The 20,159-nt window shown below is 41.8% G+C and overlaps 2 protein-coding genes and 1 non-coding gene across 3 annotated transcripts; 1 reads left to right on the forward strand and 2 right to left on the reverse strand.

Annotated features, from left to right (window-relative positions):
• Positions 1–882: 882 nt before the first annotated feature.
• LOC122018500 (sphingoid long-chain bases kinase 1-like) lies at positions 883–9,673 on the reverse strand. Its single transcript, XM_042575832.1, has 8 exons — positions 8,076–9,673; positions 7,626–7,994; positions 7,405–7,498; positions 7,290–7,327; positions 3,772–3,918; positions 3,248–3,347; positions 1,675–2,627; positions 883–1,448 (listed from the first exon to the last, which is right to left on the reverse strand). The coding sequence occupies exons 1-8, from the start codon at positions 8,499–8,501 to the stop codon at positions 1,299–1,301; spliced, it is 2,277 nt and encodes a 758-aa protein (XP_042431766.1). The 5' UTR covers positions 8,502–9,673; the 3' UTR covers positions 883–1,298.
• Positions 9,526–9,684, reverse strand: LOC122022110. The gene has a single exon (XR_006122849.1). It is a non-coding gene; the product is annotated as a U1 spliceosomal RNA (small nuclear RNA).
• An 82-nt stretch (positions 9,685–9,766) lies between these two features.
• On the forward strand, positions 9,767–19,765 carry LOC122019345 (the record flags this gene model as incomplete). The annotated part of the gene is made up of 3 exons (XM_042576820.1): positions 9,767–9,847; positions 9,971–10,042; positions 19,307–19,765. Coding segments are annotated over exons 1-3 (612 nt in total), but the record flags the coding sequence as incomplete, so codon positions are not given.
• Between the last annotated feature and the right edge of the window lie 394 nt (positions 19,766–20,159).

Raw genomic sequence — 20,159 nt, forward strand, 5'->3', positions numbered from 1 at the left:
TTATTTATCATTAAGTCTTCTGTTGTGCATGTTTACAAAATATGTTTTTAGCACATACCACATCGAGCATATTCCAATACCCTTATCTACTTCAAGGCACCGTCTCAGTCAAAAGTCTCAGCCAGCTTCTCAGCCGGTTAAGTCTTTAGAGGTTAGTCCCCTTATCCACTCATGGGCACCATCCCAGTCAAAATACATGGCCGGCTTCACAGCTTATCGGTCTTCAGGGTGCAGTTCCATCCCCTTGCTCGTGGGTATGACCCTAATTAACGCCCAGCCAGTTGCTCTGCCAGATAGGAGCTCAAGGCTGGACTTTGCTTCCAGATGATGCTCCCTACACTCTCGGGTAGCCCCAACGCCGGTCTGACCATAGGTTGGCAACAATGCTGTCAAAGAATCGTAACTACTCGCTAGAGAATAATGCTTATGCATTAAGTAATATTCTGATACCTTCCCACTTGCGCCACACAAAACTTTCCTCTACCCAATGGGAGTTCTGCGTACTCCATCCACCGCCCAGCATGTTCTGACACTCGACATTCTCTGATTCCTCATCATTGCAGAGATTATTAAAGATAGTATAGAAAGGGAAGTTCTTCCTTTTAGCTAAGTACACACATATGCATATACTTTATTCTTGTAATTCGTGAGGCTCTCAGTCTGACTTGAGCGTCGAAAAGCTTTCGCTAAAAACATCTTCCCTAGTTTTGGATGCTAATGCTGCTGTATGATTGATCTACGGTGTGCACAAATCCTCCCTCCGTCAATGTTATCGCCCCGTCACTGGCACCCCATCTGACTTAGCTTCCGGACGAGATCAACATCAATAATATATATGATTGAAGTCACTGGCTGCACACGCATAAAAAACTGCTAGTGTTGTATGACAATTTCACAATATATAGTATAACAACTCCAATATGCTGTTTGGGTACAAGATTTGGAATACAGAAGTGTACATACAACATCAGCAAGAACAAAAACTACATTAAAAAAAAAAGAACTCAATGCTCAATATTCAATCTGGTAGACTACTTGAGGGAGACAAAATCCTATATCTGAAGGGATTGAAGAATGAAGCAGTCATGGACGTTAGATGATAGTGATAGGAGCAAAACAGGAAGTAAACAAGACGTCGGATTCATTCACCGTGATGCAAAAAAATACTTAAATATACAGGAGTGCTGTAGCCAAGGACGGTTGGTGGTTTGATGGGCGTAAAAAGTGCTCGATCTTTCCGTTAGCATAGAAATTGATGAGACTGGGGCAACCTTGCGCAAACATGAAGACAATCACATTTAGGCATGTTCCAGGGCACGACGACCAATTAGTCTGCACTGCTCTGGCAGCAAGGAACACAAAGCTTGCCCATCTACATGAAGTAGTTCCCCGTCGATACCGCACCCGTTGTTTGTGTTTGCAGCAGGCTTAATCTTCACGGACTTAACCTGCAATACCAGGAACAAGATATGACATAGAAAAAAAGTGTAGTACTAGAAAAGGGAAAAGAGAATTGTCATTTCTTTGAGGGATCTTTTGTTTGTCGATCATATTCAGTATTCCTGGAAGTTAGAACTTTTATTCTAGAATAGCAACTTCGAAAAAATAGATGTAGAAGTTTAGTTTGCTTCTCTCGGATAAATAGAAAAACAAAGGTATAACAGTGTTACATACCTTAACATAGTCAACATATGGGAGAGAAAGATGCCGGCCAAACTGAAGATACATAAAGAATTTCAACAACCTCAGCCTTCCACTTCCATTGATTAATAGCAAATCCAAACAGTTGTCATCATGCTCTGCTTTCGGAGCAATCACCTGTGAACTTAGGCTCTGAACAGTCTTGCAAGAATGATTGCATACCAGGACAGCAAGAAATCGACCCTTTTTAACAATCCATTTCTCCTCTAAGCTTGGAACTAGCTCCTCCTTCATCCCTAATTCAATGTCGTCAAGTGGTGGCCCAGGCAGCTCAATGTGTTTCTCAGTTTCCCAGTTCGGCTCAGCATCCCACTTTGGCTGAGTGTCCCACTTTGGTTCAGAGTCCCAGATTGGTCCTGGATCAGAAACAGTTGAGGAAATGTCTTCTTTGTCATACAAAGAGGTAGGTGCCCAAGAACTTTTGGCATCAGTTGTGACAGTTAGACCTGCCCATGTTCTATCTGTTCTTGATTTTGATCTGGTCCTTGGGCCGCTTGGATTTGAAGATAGGTGAGGCTGGGGATGAAGGACTTCATCTGGTTCAGTCATTAAATTTCTCCCCAAGGATAAACGCTTTGACTTCGAATCAAGTGCCCGTACAAACTCGGATGGCTCACTGCTTGCAGTTGTGCTACCAGTAGTTTCCAGGTCACCTCCAGGAGTCCTAATCGAATCAATACTAGATAAACTAGAAGCTCTCGTAAGGCCTTCTTTTCTTGATCTCTGCATTATATCCAGATAGAGGTCTGACATGTCAATTTTATGTTGTTCTACTGAATTTTTTGCTTCCGGATTTGCCACCTTAGTATTTGGGAGATATTCCACATCAAAACTGTACTTTGGTAAGCAGAGAAATTTAAGAAACCCAGCCACAAAATAGCGCAAGGGACCACAGCGTTTCTGGTACTTCTCAGAGAGTTCCAGGACTGCAGATGATTTGAACTCTAAAGTAAGCACAAGCAGACATCTCAAACATAAATTCAAACTTAATTTATACATTCAATGGTCTTAGTTTGATTCAGTCTGTATACGAATGAAAATGACAATACATATTAACTAATGGAGATGCTAACAACTGATCCCTCCACGAAAGTTCTGGCTTCATATAGAATGCTCTCAAGTGATCTATGATTATTGTAGCTGAATGATCCTTCCGCACAATATATTGGACAAATGCTTTTCACTGTATTATGTTGAAGACTAGGCAGAGAGCTACAAGCCATATATCTAATTTTGGTTTGAATATTTAAGGTTCAGTTGCAATCCCAGACAAAGATTGTGGGCTTAAATACATAATACTGATTCAAATAAATTTAACAGGTAAGATAAGGAGGATCTCCAGAATACAAATAGAATAGCACATTTCAAGAGAGGTCAATTTTGCTACTACCAACTTCATTATGTCACTAATGAATGCATAAGGATTGTCTACATGGAAGCATAGCGTATAGATTGCCCAAAGGACAAGAGCTATTGGAGCATGATCAATTGTACAAGAATGTTAGGAAAATAAAATACATAAAGCAAACAAAATTTATGAAGTTACCATCACTCAGGAAGCCAAAGTATGAAACAGTAGTTCCAAAATGAGTGATGTCATTCTGGATCCATTTAACAGTAAGAACATCAGTGGCAGTGAGTCCCCCCTGTAATCATGACAATTAATGGTATAAATTGATAAGATAAAGAAACCAATTTCAACAATAGTTGAACAATAAAATAATAATAACCTAGAATACTACAACTTGAATTAATTGGTATATTTCTCATATTTTTTTGTACCATTAACCTTGCTTGAATCAAAATATTAAACACACTGTTGAAAAGTATGCTAAAACTACTTCAATTTTGGTCAATCAACAAAACAAGATGTTTCACCATGCAGACTGAAACAACACTATTTGAGACCTTGAGTAAAACTACCTGTACAATTTTTGAGAATTCACCAGAAAAATTTTTCTTAATAAAATTTTCACAATCTTCTGGGCACTGCATTCTAACAGAGTTGATAAAAGCCAACAAAATCTTTGTTTACATTTTTTGTTATACCATAAAAACTATCAGCAGTACCTTGACAATAGCCATTGCAGCTGAGATGGGATCTCTCACTCCCAAAACAGTCCAAATAAGTGAATTGTCAGAACCAGCAGGAATCACACCTATTGGCATGGAAATTGCTTCCTGTTGATTTTCTCTAGTTAGAAGCCCATTGAGAACCTGTGCCATCACAAAACTATGCATTTATAAAGAATCAATGCTTGGTGAAATATCTACTTGCAGCAAGTCATCTAATTGCGACTTATGCATCGCCAGGTAGAGAAAATGGCTCTGCAAGATTTTTAAGCAAAAAAAGGTAATATTACAAGGGGGAAAACTAAGGGTATTCATATGTGATCAAAGATTAACTGAAAGATAGTTTAGGCATAGATCATTTAGCTGAGAATACCAGATCTATATCCAACGCTTATGCCAAAAACATACATGAAAAGGATGAAGGCAGAATGCTTTAAGCATCAATGTTTTGTGTCATGGACCTAGACACTCAAATATAAAAATCACCTAATACAAAGAGCCCACTTGTAATTTTACAAGTGATGAACATTACAGATAGGTAAAGGTACCACCTAGTGTCATGATCTGTAAAAGTTTCCCATTAATGTCAGCATGGTACAAAAGCAATCCCCATCACGTTTGTAATACTAGATCTTTGCCTTCCCTCATCTTCGTGTGTTGCCTTCCCTTATTACAGCATGTTGCCCTTGTGTGTGTGAGATAATTCCAGGCACCAAGAACCAAATCGTCATCTCCTCTCCCTTCCTTCGTAAACGAGCAGCAAGATGCTTGGACCATGTCCCACATCTGTCATCTCCACAATTCCAAGATCCAGACAAAAGGAGACCAAAGGACCAAACTCATACACATCCTTGAGCGAACTATCTCCTACAGAATTATCCACCACCATATCACTCCGTTGAACATCTCATGCCTCCTTGCAATAATTGTTCACCGCTCGGTTGCCACATGGAACTCCACATCAGCACTGCACATCCTTGAGTTCACTGGCTCCTCAAATAAGCGAGTGTGGGTGCCCAGAGAATGTAAAATGCATCACCATTGAAAATCCCCCAAGTCACGAACAGTTGGACCAAATCCTTGTCATCTCAGTCATTCGATTTCTATAGTTGGTGACTAATCATACCTCAGTTATCATCAAGCGGTGATCTATCTATTGGTGTCATCATCTTGTTTGGTGAATTCTCTAGATCTCCACTCAATTCAAAATGTTCAATGCCTCGACTTTGATACACCTCAACTTCCACTTCGATACATCCTAACACTATTTTTCAAGCCTTTTTAGCACCATGTTGATTATAATGGAGTAGAAGATCAAAAATCTCATTTGCAGTTAATGTAAGACCCTGTGCATGATCACTGAGGCAATCCTAAGAATTCTAAGGTATCATAACAATGCTCCAACGAGAGTTTCTTATTTTGATGAGATCATCTCCAAATTGTGGGGTACGCTAATATTGACTGTAGGATGACAATATTGGATATGACCTAATAGCATAACGTAACCCAATTAGATAAAAACATTGATCAACAAAGACAACCAGAAATGACAAGTGTGACCCAAACATATAACTAAGAAAAAAAATTAATTCGTTTACAAAATTAAATTAATTTTAATAACATTAATGATTTTTTGTTACATATTTTATTGTATTAGAAGGTTTTATTAAAATTAGATCATGTAAAATTATTTTTTATATTATTTTATATACTTTTATATTGACATGGTTAAAACAACACAATCTAAATTTCCACCCCTATTGATTGGGAAAACTCTCCTACAAAGAAATGATCCCATGTTCTTCTGATAAGTAATCCTGTAGAAGAGTAAGAAGCACATTTTGTAGCTAGATCAAGTTCAAGGACAAAGTATGATTATGGCACTAACATGTGAGCTCATTTGGATGAAATAAGTTGAAAGGAGTTGAAACAAGCTCTCAAAAATTGTCTAGCAATAATCAAGTTGCCATGCATATAGCCTATAGTCCTACTGTCTAGTTTCTATAAGAAGACAACATATATAGAGATTGATTGACTCTTCATTTTAAAGAGTGAAATCCAATAAAATTGTCAATTGTTTCTTAAGATCCAATAGCTAGCAAACTTGCAAACCAAGCCCTTAAGGAGTTCTAGATGTGAGAATATTTGTAAAAAATGACTTTCAATAATATATTTGAATTAGTCTGAGGAGAGTATTATGGACCTAGGAACTCAAATGTAAAAATCACTTAATACTAAGGACCGGCTTTTAATTTTTATATTGATGAATAGCATACATTGGTAGAAGGAAGTACCTAGGGTAATTTTTATATTGATGAATAAAATACATTGGTAGAGGGAAGTACCTCGGGTCATGAACCCTAATAATTTCCCATTAATGTTAACATTCTGCAACTTACAAAGTAAGTAAATTTGATCATTTGAGAAGCATGCAAATATTAGAGAAAAAATATTGGTTGGAAAATAAAGTAAAGATTACAATAAAAACATTGTGAAAAAATTAGAAGGCAGAATGGTTAATGCATCAAACCTCAATACATGTAAATTTAGTTAACTTACCACATTAGTAGATTTGTTACAAGAAATGCCATAGTTTAAAATAAGAAAGTAATGTTGTCCTTGCTTAATTAACATTCTTTTTCTGAAATCATGAAAACATACTAGGAAATTATCGAACACAATAACTTATTGGGAGAGCTAAGTTTCAGATTAAATATCTTTAAAGGTGGGGAAGTCATGCCGAAAGCTGAGAATTTCTCAACTCATTTGCATATGACTTTATCCTGAGAAATCTGTTAATATGCATAAGAATATTTAAATGTAATTGGTGGTACTCCGGTACAATAGGACTAGATATGCTGATTTGATTCCTCGTAATGAATCTAGTATACTGATTTAATTTATTCATCTTCTCAAAATTATTGCTTTTAATGAAAATCTTCTTTCTTCATTTTGGTATTAAATTTGGAATTGGGCATTAGCAGAACTTTCCAGCAAATTTTTTAACAACATTTTTTATTATCCTAAACCACAGACACTTGTTTGTAGACAAATTACGGACTACAGAATTAACTTGCACCCTAAACAATTGCCCCGTAACACAGGCATTCAAATATGAACAATTCTCTCAGCTCCCAAGCAAAAAACGTGTATTCATTTCCCTGAACTCAGTTGAAGCAGTGACCTCCAGTTTGACTCATTTCTAATTGAACATGACCCCAATTTCTACATCCAGCCCATTCACCGTCGCAAAAGTAGCAAGGCAAGTCAAGAAATAATCATGAGAAAACATTTATTTGGATTTCATATCTTGCATATCGGAGAAGAGACCACATGCATGTGTATTGGTTACAATACTAGTGCTGTTGTTCTCAATTTTTAGTTTACCAAAGATGCATTCTCTTTATTCATCTAGTTCTTTCAGTAGGCTATTATTGTTTCTCTCATAACTTATATAAACATAATTTCAAGTAGGAATATATAACAAAACACAGGATGTGAAACAAACAACTGACCTCATTGACAATTCCATCACCACCAATGCAAACAATTCCTAGAAGAAGATTTAAAACACAGTAAGGAGCAAGGGGGCTGGAAGAATGATTAGGTTGAATGAACTTAGCAACATACCATCAGGACATGTGCTGAAGTCGACTGTGGAAGCAAGGTTTCTTGCATGACCAGCATATGTCGTCCTAACTACTTCCATCTTGAAGCCTGCAAGCTGTTACCAATTTTTTATAGATGAGAAATTTTAAGTTATGAACTTCATCAAGTACATGCTTTGATGATTTGAAAATGCAGCATTTTTTGTCATGCAATAGAATTAATGATCATGGAATTGCACACACCTTAAAAATTGGTTCAACTTTTGAATGAAAAACTTTACTTGATCGGCCATGCCCAGAACGAGGATTAAGTATTACAAGAATGCTTGGTGGACTTCTACATCTTATGTATGGTAGATCAAACAGAGGCTCGTCAGAAACAATGTCAGGTTCCTGCTTTTTAGAAGTCATGGGATGAGGTAAACTATTAATTGAACATTGCTGATCTGCAAAACCTTGTACCCATTGCAAGGCTTCTTGTGAGCTAGAAGCTAAGAAGCGAAAATCCTTTTGAACTCTTTGTGGTTTCAGAAAGCAACAAAACCCACATGATCTCCTTTTAGTAGGATATGCGTGGACAGTGAAATATCTTACACCAGCATGGTAAGATACCTAAAGAATTACAGCTTAAATATAAGGGGGGGTTTTAATTAAAAAAAGAGTAAGAGTAACCTAATAGAGCAACTGACTTACAGAAACAACTTCATTGATGCTAAGAATACTAGAACCCCATATCAGGGCTTTGCTTGTAAGTTTTGCTTCCAATACATTAGAGATTGAAGTTCCTATCTCCTGCTGCTGATCAACACTGGAACTTTTAACCTTCTTATCCAAAGTAAGCTTCCCGATGAAAATTACATATCCTAACAAATCAGATTTTTCATCACCGATATCGATCCTGTGTTCATGTGGCTTTGCTTTCTCAGACTCTTCAATAGCAATACTGCCATCAGTCTTCTTCAATGATTTTGCCTTGCCTCTTTTTTCAGGAAACACGGTTGGAGATGAAAGCTGGCCTTTTACTGTCGGGGACTTCTTGCCACTCAAACGGCGAAGAGATTGCTTCAGTGTTCCTTTTGGTGAACCTACAACTTGATGTTGATCAGTAGAATCCTGCATATCTCCTTTTCAAGAAAGCCTATGTGTGCATGCGTCCCACTCACAACCACAGTCCAAATAAAGTGATGACAAATTTCACTTTGCTAAGTAGCTCGAATGTGCTATCAAAATCAATTTCTCGGTAAGCGATAGATTCCGTTTTTTGTTCAAAAGTATTTCAAATCAACACACAAACAGAAAGTTCATGAACAAAGAAGAAGGTTATATTCTTCATCTACTCCATCACCCTTAGAAAAATCTAAGATTTCAAAGAGCTCGGACAGACGGATTCCCAACAATTGGACAAGATCAAGATCACAGAAGAACCAAGGCCATTGCAAAACAAAATAGCACGATACCGTTCCATCGCCAGACAGAAAGAGTCAGGCGCGACGCGGAGATTCGATCCGTCCAAGCAGATCAACCAACGCTCGTCTGATCCGAGAAATGATCCCCTGCCACCGATGCCACAATTCCGAAACAGATCACGAAAAAAGGATCCCCGATCGCGAAGACACTGCGAGTGGAAGGAGAAGAAGAGGAGCCCTGGGAGACCAGCAAGTGGATGAGGCTCGCACCAGGGAAGGCAGATCGGATTTAAAGGAGGAAGAACGACCATTTTAGGAGAAAAAGCGTTGATACGTTATGTGATATATATCACAGTTTCCGACACGAAGCGGCGTTACAGGCGGGAATATCATTCCGGCCCGTCAACTTTACTTTCCCACCCACAGAATTTAATTTTTTTTTTCATTTCGGATCCATAGTTTGAATATTTACATTGGTGCTATGTAAACATGAACAAATACCATCAAACCCCAGCTACTTTCTATTATCTATTATACTTTACTTTAAAAAATAAAACGAAACTACTAGTCTGAAACTACTAGTCTCAATAACGAAACTAACTAGATTAATGTTTATTTTTCAATAAACAAATTTATAATTGATATAAAATACATAAAAACTTTAATTAAAGATTAGCAGGGGCCGCGCCTGATTTTATAATTGATATAAAATACATAAAAACTTTAATTAAAGATTAGCAGGGCCGCGCAGGCGCGGACCCCTCTATCACAAATTATGACGTCCACTCTCCCACTTGAGGAGATGGTAAACCAACGCGCCTCCTGCGTGCAATGTAGACCGTTGATCTAGGCCACGGACCTTCCTGTTCGTCCGTCGACCCCGTCCAGGTAAGTATGGACTACAATTCGACCACGCCTTGTTCTTATACAAGTCAGCTCGCTTTCGCTACACGCTGCTCGCAGATGTGGGACTAACAAATGCCTTCCGCCATCGCCAGCCGTTCCATCTCTGTATTCAACCGCCAAGATTCCTCCTTCCTCGATGCTTCTGCGGCGATGGCGATGCGACGGTGAAGCGCTCGAGGTCGACGATTCCGCCACGGATCGCATTCGCATCGCTCTAGTGGGTTGAAAAATGATGAGGTATCTAAATATCTTAATGGAATATCTTTTTATTTGCAGCGATTTTCCGACCAAAAGATGTCTATGGAAAAGCCTCCAAGAAAACCTACTACTGATTACTATCTTAATCAGGTGCTACCAATACTCTTGCAGAGACGTGCAAGTATGGCATATTTTTTCTTGGTTACTTGATCAAATTCTTCATTTCCCTGATGTTATGTAATCTTCTTAATCATCTACACCATTGTTTGATTTTATATGTTTTTTCATGGTGAAATCATCCGTGTTTAGCACATTCTCACTATGTGATCCTTGTGTGCAATGCTACAACAATGAAGCAATGGTATCAGTTTGGTGGATCTTATGCCATCATAAATTTTTCTTTGTTTGGATTAAATTCCATTCAAAGCACAAGATACGATGCAATTACATGTCTCAATAAATGCTGCCAGTGAAGCAGTTAGTACAGTGTTGTTTTGATACACTGAAATGAAGTTAGCATATCTCTCATGTTAGCGTGCTCTTGTTCAACTTCCACCTCCATCATCTTTCCTTATCTCGTGTGAATTCCACATTCTACTACAAATTGCTCATTAAATCTCTCAATAGTCTGATAACAGTGGAAACAAATAGTATGGAGTTACTTAAAGAGACTAGGCACATTTTCCTCTGCAATTGCATGAAGTAGTCTGATATCAGAAATAAGAAGATTAAAATAGCAACACTTTTTTATTGCCTTGTTATTTAACATGATGTAGAGCTTAGATAGTTATCTGAAAAAGTCACGATATGAAACACATCATTTAAAATGTGTGGAAATGTACACCATTTGTACACTTAATTGGACAAATTGCAAAAATCCTTGAATTTCCATAAATTTAGACGCAAAACCTATACCAAGGATTGCTTTCTTGTATGAAACTGGGAAACGTCTAGTTCAAGAATGAATGCTTCTAAAATAAAAAAGTAAACTTCTGTTCTATTGTCAAGTTTTGTGTAGTTAATCACAGAATCTTGACTGTCAAAAAAAAAATAAAAATCTTAGTGTCAAAGTATTGGGGGAATTCTTGCCATATCTTTTCAAGTGGCCCATAATATAGTTTCTGTATGGAAGTAAATCAAAATAAGGTTATTGGGAAATAGTGGAACATAAAAATGGTTTAAATGTAACTGAACTGAGGATGAACAATGAATGCTTGTTTTTTAACTAACGACTACCTTAAGATTTACATCTTCAAGCACTAAACTAAATTTAAAGTGTCTTTTATTATGTGTATGTGGTCTCATGGATACCCTTATATTATTCGCGATGGTTTGTATTGTCCTTGGCCTAAAAACAAGGGCAACGCAATAAATCTGAACCGTAGTTCAAATATTTTATCATGCAATTAGTTATTATCTGATCCTGTCCGAGAGTTGAGTGTAAAATACCGAAAATAGGCAAATATTGATAAGGGAATTTTTCAGAATTTTTGGAAATTTTTTAGAAATTTTTCGGAGCTCGTACGGACGAGTTGACGGGGATAAAAACGGGGTCCGGAAAAGCCTGTTTAGGTTACCCTGTTTTAATGAGGAAAAGATTTATTTTCTTTTCCTTTTCTTTTTCTTTTTCTTATTATTTTTCTTTATTTTTTTCGCCGTTTTCCTCAGTTTCTTCTCCCCGAAACCGCCCGCGCCCTCTCCTTGCCCTAACCTCCTCTACGCCGACACTAGCCGCCTCCTCCTCTTCTCCGAGGCCGATTTCCTCCCCTCTTCTCATTTTCTTCCTCCCCCCGAGTCGAACTCCTCTCCTCTTCTGCCCTAGCCTTTGCACAGCGTCACCGTTGCCCTCTCTGGACCGAAGCAGCGCCGGCCACCGCGACTCCCTCCTTTCTTCTTCCCGAGACCTCGCCGGCCACTAGGTTCGTTCTAGCGCCACCGCCCCTCTCCGATCTCCTCTGTTGCCTCCTCCACACTGTGCCCTAATTCCCCGATCTCCTCTCATCAGAGTCGAGCCTTCCTCACAGCGACTCGTGCCCTAGATCACCGGGGATAGGGAGTGTGTGTCGAGGACAAGGCTGATGACCAAGTTCTCTCGTGCCATCTACAAACCCTTGTTTGGTCCGGTGCCACCAGATCGAGTCGGTGCCTTCTTCTGTGCTTCCACGCGATAATGGATCTGTGCCATCGTTGGTCCTTGCACTGTTGATACTCATCTGTGGTAAGGAGGTCAAATTAAATTTGTGTTGGTGATAGGTTGATGTGTTGGATTCTAATCTTGTCCTCTGTATCCGGTTGTTTTCAGTGAGGCAAGGTTTTGTTCTGTGGGATTTCCGGTAGAAATTCCTTCCAGTAGCACCTGGTTTCCGCAGCGGCTGTGATTTGAGGTAAAGTGTAGGATCGTGATATATTTTGTAGTGAATTTGGATTATATGGTTAGTAGGTTGGTTTAGGGTTTGTCCTAAATAGATCTTAAGAATTTATTTAGCTATTTATGTAAATTGTAGCTAAATAAAATATATTTGATTGTTCGTGACTTAGGGTTTTGACGCGAGACGAGTATCTCGATTATCGGATTGGACCACTTTATTGGAGGCGGGTACTTTGCCTTATGTCTTTTGATATGCATAATAAAGTGTTTAACATATAGCAATGATTGTGTTTTCCATTTGTTTCGGTTAGTCACTACATGATCTGTTACATGTTGCTTGTTTACTTATTTTGCACTGCATGTTATTATTTATCTGACCATACATGCTTTAGGTAGTGACCCAACCATATGATACATTATGTTCAGGACCTAGGGTTTATTTGATACCCTATCTGTTTGTGTACCTTCCATCTGATAATTGACTTGTGGTACACCTTTTATTTATGTATGGATCTTGCTATGCTATTCATGATATTGTCATGTTTAGAGTCATGCATCATCTTGCATGATTGCATGTTGTGCGATTGTCTGCTCCGTTATTGTGAGCACATCGGCAGTTACATGTATCTGTACACACCACCACTCATAGGTTAGTGGTATATCAGACAGGTGTGTGGCAGTTCTGCTGTTTGGCTCCGTTGGTCTGGTGACTTAGCGTGGTAGCCGGCAGACAGTTCCGCTCTGTTTGGCTCCATTGGTTTAGTGTAGCAGCGTTGTAGCCGGCAGGTAGTTGGACTTTGTTTGGCTTCGTTGGTCCGCTCATGGGTAATGTGACTCAGCGTAGTAGCCGGCAAAGAGTCCTCCCCGTCATCGTGTACCGGGAGATGAGAGCATTGCGCTCCCCCATTTATTATTCCGGGGTAGGAGTATGTGTGTACTCCGACAGCATCCCGTCCACTCGGTCACTCATCAGGGGTAGTGATGTCAGAGTGTACGGTTGTCACAGCCCTACCCACTCAGACTCACCATTGTGTGTGAGATGGCTGACTGGCGTCAGGGGTGACCATGTCATTGGCATCATATGCATGATGCATTTATTGTTTGTGTTTGCTGCATTTACTTGCTGCATTTATTTGGATGCATTTGACTGACATGCATACAGGATTATGACACTCTCGGTCTGATGACCCAGTTACCTTTATACCTTGATCCTGGTTAGTACAGTTTTCTCTTGTTTTTGTTCCAGTTGCATTTATCCTTCTCGTATTCAGGAGACTGTACGCATGATTAGTGTTGTCTGTTATTTACTTTATTTTGCATATCAGTTGTACCTGCTGAGTGTTGGACTCACCCCACCTCCATTGTTGTTATATTTTCAGGTTGAGGCTGTCCGGAGCAGTTCCAGTCGCTAGTCCCCATCTGCACGTAGTGCCAGTCCTTTGCTAGTCTTGAGTTGTTGTTTATCCTTAGTTTCTCTATCAGACTTTGTTTTTAGTCTTGTATTGTTTTACTTATGATATTGTATGGATTCTTATCGTGTGATGGATTTTTTGTATGATTTGAATTTATTCTACTACATGCCTGCCTGGACGGCAGAAGAGGTGAGTTTATCGGATTTGAGCTTTACGAGTGTAGTTGAGTAGGGTAGTTTTCGAGTCAGACTGCTTTGTTTGATTGTATATAACTGCGTGGATGTTTGTGTGGTTGTGTTTTATTTATTGTTATTATTCCAGCCGCATGTGGCTGAGGTATATGGATATGTAGAAAGTTTCAGATTGTCCGCCGTACAGGGGAGATGCTGCCGAAATTTCTTCGGACAGGGACTCCTCCGGGACGTGACAATTTATTGGTATCAGAGCTTAAGTTTTACGATCGTTGTTTTCGTATTTTGGATATTTAAGATAACCTGATACCTATTGATAGGGTATCAGAGTGCCAAAGTTTGGCGATACTTGTTGGGTTTCCGTGTGTTGGATTTTCGAGATTTATCTGATACCAATTTATTGGTATCAGAGCAGGGTGTAATACCTGCTTTTAGTATTCTGGATATATTGTGCTAGCCCAAGTTTGCGAGTCAAACTGGGCATTTTTGGATTTTCGTTATGGTTATGTTTCGGGTATCTGTTCCGGATTTTTATATGGATTTCCGGTGATTTTTGTTGTACGTAATTCCGAGGTCAAATTGGGGACTGGACAGTGACGGAACATCTCCAGACAATAAATAGGTATGAAATTATTTTAGTAATTGTTGACACTTGTAGTAATATCTATGATATAATTTAACAGATATGAGGCGATCTACACGAATTGCTGCGAGACGTGGTGCTGGATGACCACGTACGAGGACCGCGGGATCTCTGGATACGCCAGAGATGCCTTCTGTTGATGAGCCTGTCAGCCAGGGACAAACTCAGCATGCTGCGGGTGCGTCGGGGCTCTCAGACCCCGATGGCTCCTTTAGAGGTACCTACCTCAGCTGCACCGACAGTATCTACTCCTACTGTATTTCCGGTACCACCAGGGGTACCATTGGCATACCCGCCACCTGGACCTACCGTGTATCCGGCACCAGCAGCCCCTGTGCCCCCAGTACATACAGTGTACCCAGCAGCACCTGCACTAGGGATACCGGCTACTCCACATCCGGTACCATTGCCTACCGTACATCCAGCCGCGGCCACCTATGTTCACCCTACAGTGCCACCGACGGCATATGCTCTAGTTTACTCAGCAGCACCGGTAGTACCTCCTTCGGTTTATGCACCGGTACCACCTGTAGCACCAGCTCCAGTGTTTCCGCCAGTCCCGACAATCGTTCCGACACATCTCACTAACATTTTTGCGGCACGAGCCAGGATTCCAATGTTGGCAGAGTCGATGAAGAGTCTATTTACACTCTTCCGAGGAGACCGTGATTCGAGTGTGGCCCTGTCTTGGATTGAGACTATGGAGCGGACTTTCTTTTATATGGCTTGCTCCGAGTGGGAGAAAGCAGAGCTGGCTGCTTTTCATTTACGGGACGCGGCCGACACCTGGTGGCTTACCCAGCGTTCCATCATCGGTGAGCAGAACATCACTTGGGCTAGATTCAGAGAGGCTTTCGAGAGTCGTTTCTTTCCACGAGCTTATCAGATGGCTCGCCGGCAGGATTTCTTGAGTTTGCAATAGAACAATCGATCGGTGACAGAGTATAGTACAGAGTTTGACAGATTGGCCAGATTTTGTCCAGAGCTAGTTGCTGAGGACAGTTCACGTATGCAGCAGTTTATTCAGGGGCTGGATGGACATTTGCAACTAAGACTTGTCGGTCTTGGTATCACATCTTATGCGGAGATGTTGGACAGAGCCCTCATTATTGAGTCAGCTCAGCAGAGAGTTTTTCCAGACAGAAAAAGGAAACAACCGGGACAGACATCTGGGCAGATCCAGCAGCCTCAGGCTACACCACAACAGAGCAGGCGTAGCCGGTCAGATCAGGGTACTTCTGGGGTATCACGTAGGCCTCAGAAATCAGGGCAGTCTTCTTCAGGACATTTCCGATCTCCACAGCAGAACCGGAAACAACCCGCCAACGACATTCGCTGTTTCAGATGTGGGTCCAAAGATCACATCACCTCGGCGTGCTCTCTGGGACAGTCAGTTTACTTTAATTGCAAACTGCCTGGGCACCAGAGCCGAGATTGTCCGCAGAAGACTCAGCATATGACTTCCGGAGGGTCTGATTATGGAGGACAGTCCAGTCAGTCCGGAACTTATCGTGGAGGGCGAAGAGCCCAACCTTCGCATGGCCAGCAGCGGAGTGCTTCACCTGCAGCAGCGGCATTTGGCATGCTTGGACAGGAGTACTCCAATGCTTCCATAGCACCCCAGGGTTCTGTTCCAGGACTTTATTATCCGACGCAGGGGCAGTATCATATGCAGCCTCAGGCTTTAGGCCAGTACCAGACTTAGTCCCAGCCAGCTGCACAGTATCAGTCACCGTCCTCTCAGTCTTCTCTGGCACATTATCCAGCACCGCCTCAGTGGCAGGCTTCTGCCCAGCCGCATCAGCCGCTGGCATCATTACCACCTCCTCCTCCGCCAGAGACTGGACATATTCATGCGATTACCAGAGAGGATGCACAGCGAGCCGACGGATCTGTTTTCCGCGGTATGATTTCCATTTATGCATTTTTCCGTTGATATATTGATTGATACTGGTAGCTCGCATTCTTTTATATCTCGTACCTTTTGCGAGAGATTGGTAGATTACCTACTTTTAGACTGCAGCGATTGACCGTCTCCCTACCGTCTGGTGACACTTTAGACGTCACCCAGGAGGTCAGAGGTTGCCCGTTAGACTTTGGCAACATGATACTTACGGTAGATCTACTAGTATTGGAGATGGTCGAGTTTGATATCATTCTTGGCATTGATTGGCTGTCAGTATATCATGCTACCATTGATTGGCAGATGAGGGTGGTCACCTTCCAGCCTCCGAACCAACCCTCGTGGAGTTTCACTGGCATTAGAGACGATGGCATCTCGATTATTTCAGCGATTCAGGCACAGAAGCTGCTGTCTCACGGCTATCATGGTTTTCTATTATCTTTGATTAGTACTGAGGACAGCAGTAGTTCGCAGCTCTCCGACGTTCCTGTAGTCTAGGAGTACCCAGATGTATTTCCAGAGGAGCTGCCAGGTTTGCCTCCCAGAAGACCAGTGGAGTTTGCTATTGAGCTGATTCCGGGAACTGAGCCGACATCGAAAGCTCCGTATCGTATGGCACCAAAGGAGTTGAACGAGCTGAAGGTTCAACTCCAGGAGCTTTTAGACAGGGGATTTATTCGCCCTAGTGTTTCACCATGGGGTTCTCTAGTTCTGTTTGTCAAGAAAAATGATGGTACTATGAGGTTATATATTGACTACAGGCAGCTTAATGCAGTTACCGTCAGAAATAAATATCCTTTACCACAGATCGAGGATTTGTTTGATCAGCTCAGAGGTGCATCAGTGTATTCTAAGATTGATCTGCGATCCGGATATCATCAGCTGCGAGTCAGAGACTCAGATATTCAGAAGACAGCTTTCCGTACCAGATACGGTCATTATGAGTTTTTGGTAATGCCATTTGGGCTTACCAATGCTCCAGCGGTGTTTATGGACTTGATGAACCGCATCTTTCTAGAGTATTTGGATCAGTTTGTTATCGTCTTCATTGATGACATATTGGTCTACTCTCGTTCTGAGGAGGAGCACGCACAGCATCTTCGCACAGTTTTGGAGATTCTTCGACGACAGCAGCTGTACGCGAAGTTCAGCAAGTGTGCGTTCTGGCTATCCTCAGTCGGTTTTCTGGGACACGTGGTCTCTAGCAGAGGTATTTCAGTTGATCCTCAGAAGATCGAGGCTGTCACCAGTTGGGAGCAGCCGAAATCAGTTCAGGAGATCCGCAGTTTTCTGGGACTAGCAGGATATTACAGACGGTTCGTTGAGGGTTTCTCGTGTATTGCTATGCCGCTGACACGCCTTACCAGGAAAGGCGTGAAGTTCATGTGGTCCGAGGATTGCGAGACCAGTTTTCAGGAGCTGAAGCGGAGATTAGTGTCGGCTCTAGTTTTGGTTTTACCTTCTGGAGAGGACGGATTTGTACTCTACACCGACGCATCTCTTCAGGGTTTGGGCGCTGTTCTGATGCAGCACGGCAGAGTAGTCTCTTATGCTTCTCGTCAGTTGAAGGAACATGAGAAGAACTACCCAGTTCATGACCTAGAGTTAGCCGCCATCATATATGCTTTGAAGATTTGGCGTCATCATCTGTACGACATTACATTTGAGATTCTCACTGATCATAAGAGTCTCAAATATATTTTCACTCAGAAGGAGCTTAATCTCCGACAGAGGAGATGGATGGAGTTCCTAAAGGACTACGATTGTACCATTAGCTACCACCCGGGGAAAGCTAATGTGGTTGCAGATGTACTCAGCAGAAAGTCCAGAGGGACTTTGGCTTGCCACCGGACTTCAGTCACGGATTTGATTCAGGGTTTCTCTGAGTTAGATCTTGAGGAGCAGGGACCGACAGAGCAGGGTATTCTGGTTACCATGGTTGCTCAGTCGTCGATCAGGACTAGGATCCGAGAGGCCCAGGCTGGTGATCAACATTTGCAGTTCATTAGCAGTCAGATAGCTTCCGGGCAGCAGACCGAGTTCACACGAGACGAGGAGGGTGTTATATATTTCCGAGGCAGATTATGCGTACCTCAGTCTCATCCGGTCTTACAGGAGCTACTTCAGGAGGCACACCACTCTCAATTTGTGATCCATCCAGGCGGGACCCGCATGTATCGGAACTTGAGGCGTTCCGATTGGTGGAACGACATGAAGAAAGACATCGCGGATTTCGTAGCTAGATGTCTTGTTTGTCAGCAGGTGAAGGCTGAGCACCAGAAACCTACAGGGTTACTTCAGCGGATTCCTATTCCTGAGTGGAAGTGGGATCATATTACCATGGACTTTGTGGTTGGGTTGCCGAGGTCATGATGCGATTTGGGTAATCGTTGATCGATTAACCAAATCCGCACACTTCTTAGCGATCCGGAGGACTGATCCTTTGGATTGATTGACAGATCTGTATTGTCGGGAGATTATCAGACTACATGGTGTTACGTTGAGTATCATTTCGGATAGAGATCCACGGTTCACGTCTCGTTTCTGGCAGAGTCTGCAGCAAGCCTTGGGCACACAGCTCCGTTTCAGTACAGCCTTCCATCCAGACAGATGGACAGTCAGAGCGGACCATTCAGACTTTAGAGGACCTGCTGAGGTCATGTGTTATGGATTTCGGAGGCAGTTGGGAGGACCATCTGCCGTTGGTAGAGTTTGCTTACAACAACAGCTTCCATTCGGCTATCCAGATGGCACCGTTTGAGGCGTTGTATAGTAGACCTTGTCAGACACCCATCCTCTGGGATGAGGTTGGAGAGGCCCAGTTGTTGGGACCTCATAGAGTTCAGCAGGATGCAGAGTTGGTCCGTACTATCAGACGGAGGATGTCAGAGGCGCAGGACCGCCAGAAGAGTTATGTTGATCGGAGACGCAGACCACTGGAGTTCTCTGTTGGCGACCATGTATTTCTGCGAGTTTCACCCACGAAAGGGGTGAAGAGGTTTGGCCTCAGAGGTAAGCTAGCTCCGCGGTACATTGGCCCTTTCGAGATCTTGGAGAGGATCGGAGCGGTAGCTTACCGACTGGCACTACCACCGTCTCTGTCAGGCGTTCACGATGTATTCCACGTATCGATGCTAAGGAGATACGTGCCCGATCCGACGCATGTGCTGGCAGATATTCCAGTTCCAGTTCAGCGTGACATTTCATATGAGGAGGTTCCGGTACGGATTCTCGACCGGAAAGAACGTCAGTTGCGGAACAAGACTATCCGACTGGTTAAAGTCGGATGGCAGCATCATTCGGATGAGGAGGCTACTTGGGAGCTCGAGGATACTATCCGAGCTCGATATCCCCATCTTTTCACTTGAGGTATGTGATTTATTTACCGTTCAGCATTTATACTCTATATCTGTTGTTAGTACTTGCTGATGGTAGATAACGAAATTTGGGGACCAAATTTTTATTAGTGGGGGAGAATGTAAAATACCGAAAATAGGCAAATATTGATAAGGGAATTTTTCGAAATTTTTCGGAGCTCGTACGGACGAGTTGATGGGGATAAAAACGGGGTCCGGAAAAGCCTGTTTAGGTTACCCTGTTTTAATGAGGAAAAGATTTCTTTTCTTTTCCTTTTCCTTTTCTTTTTCTTTTTCTTATTATTTTTCTTTATTTTTTTCGCCGTTTTCCTCAGTTTCTTCTCCCCGAAACCGCCCGCGCCCTCTCCTTGCCCTAACCTCCTCTACGCCGACA

The sequence above is a fragment of the Zingiber officinale genome, chromosome 9A, assembly GCF_018446385.1.
Source record: "Zingiber officinale cultivar Zhangliang chromosome 9A, Zo_v1.1, whole genome shotgun sequence".
In the NCBI taxonomy this organism is placed as follows: domain Eukaryota; kingdom Viridiplantae; phylum Streptophyta; class Magnoliopsida; order Zingiberales; family Zingiberaceae; genus Zingiber; species Zingiber officinale.

What these genes read in the sequence shown, in the direction of transcription:
- LOC122018500 (XM_042575832.1), bottom strand. Translation starts at nt 8,501, where the DNA reads ATGCAGGATTCTACTGATCAACATCAAGTTGTAGGTTCACCAAAAGGA. An exon ending in CTGCAATGGCTATTGTCAAG is followed by an intron (nt 3,348 to 3,771) that starts GTACTGCTGATA and finishes TCATGATTACAG; the next exon opens with GGGGGACTCACTGCCACTGA. An exon ending in CATATGTTGACTATGTTAAG is followed by an intron (nt 1,449 to 1,674) that starts GTATGTAACACT and finishes CTGGTATTGCAG; the next exon opens with GTTAAGTCCGTGAAGATTAA.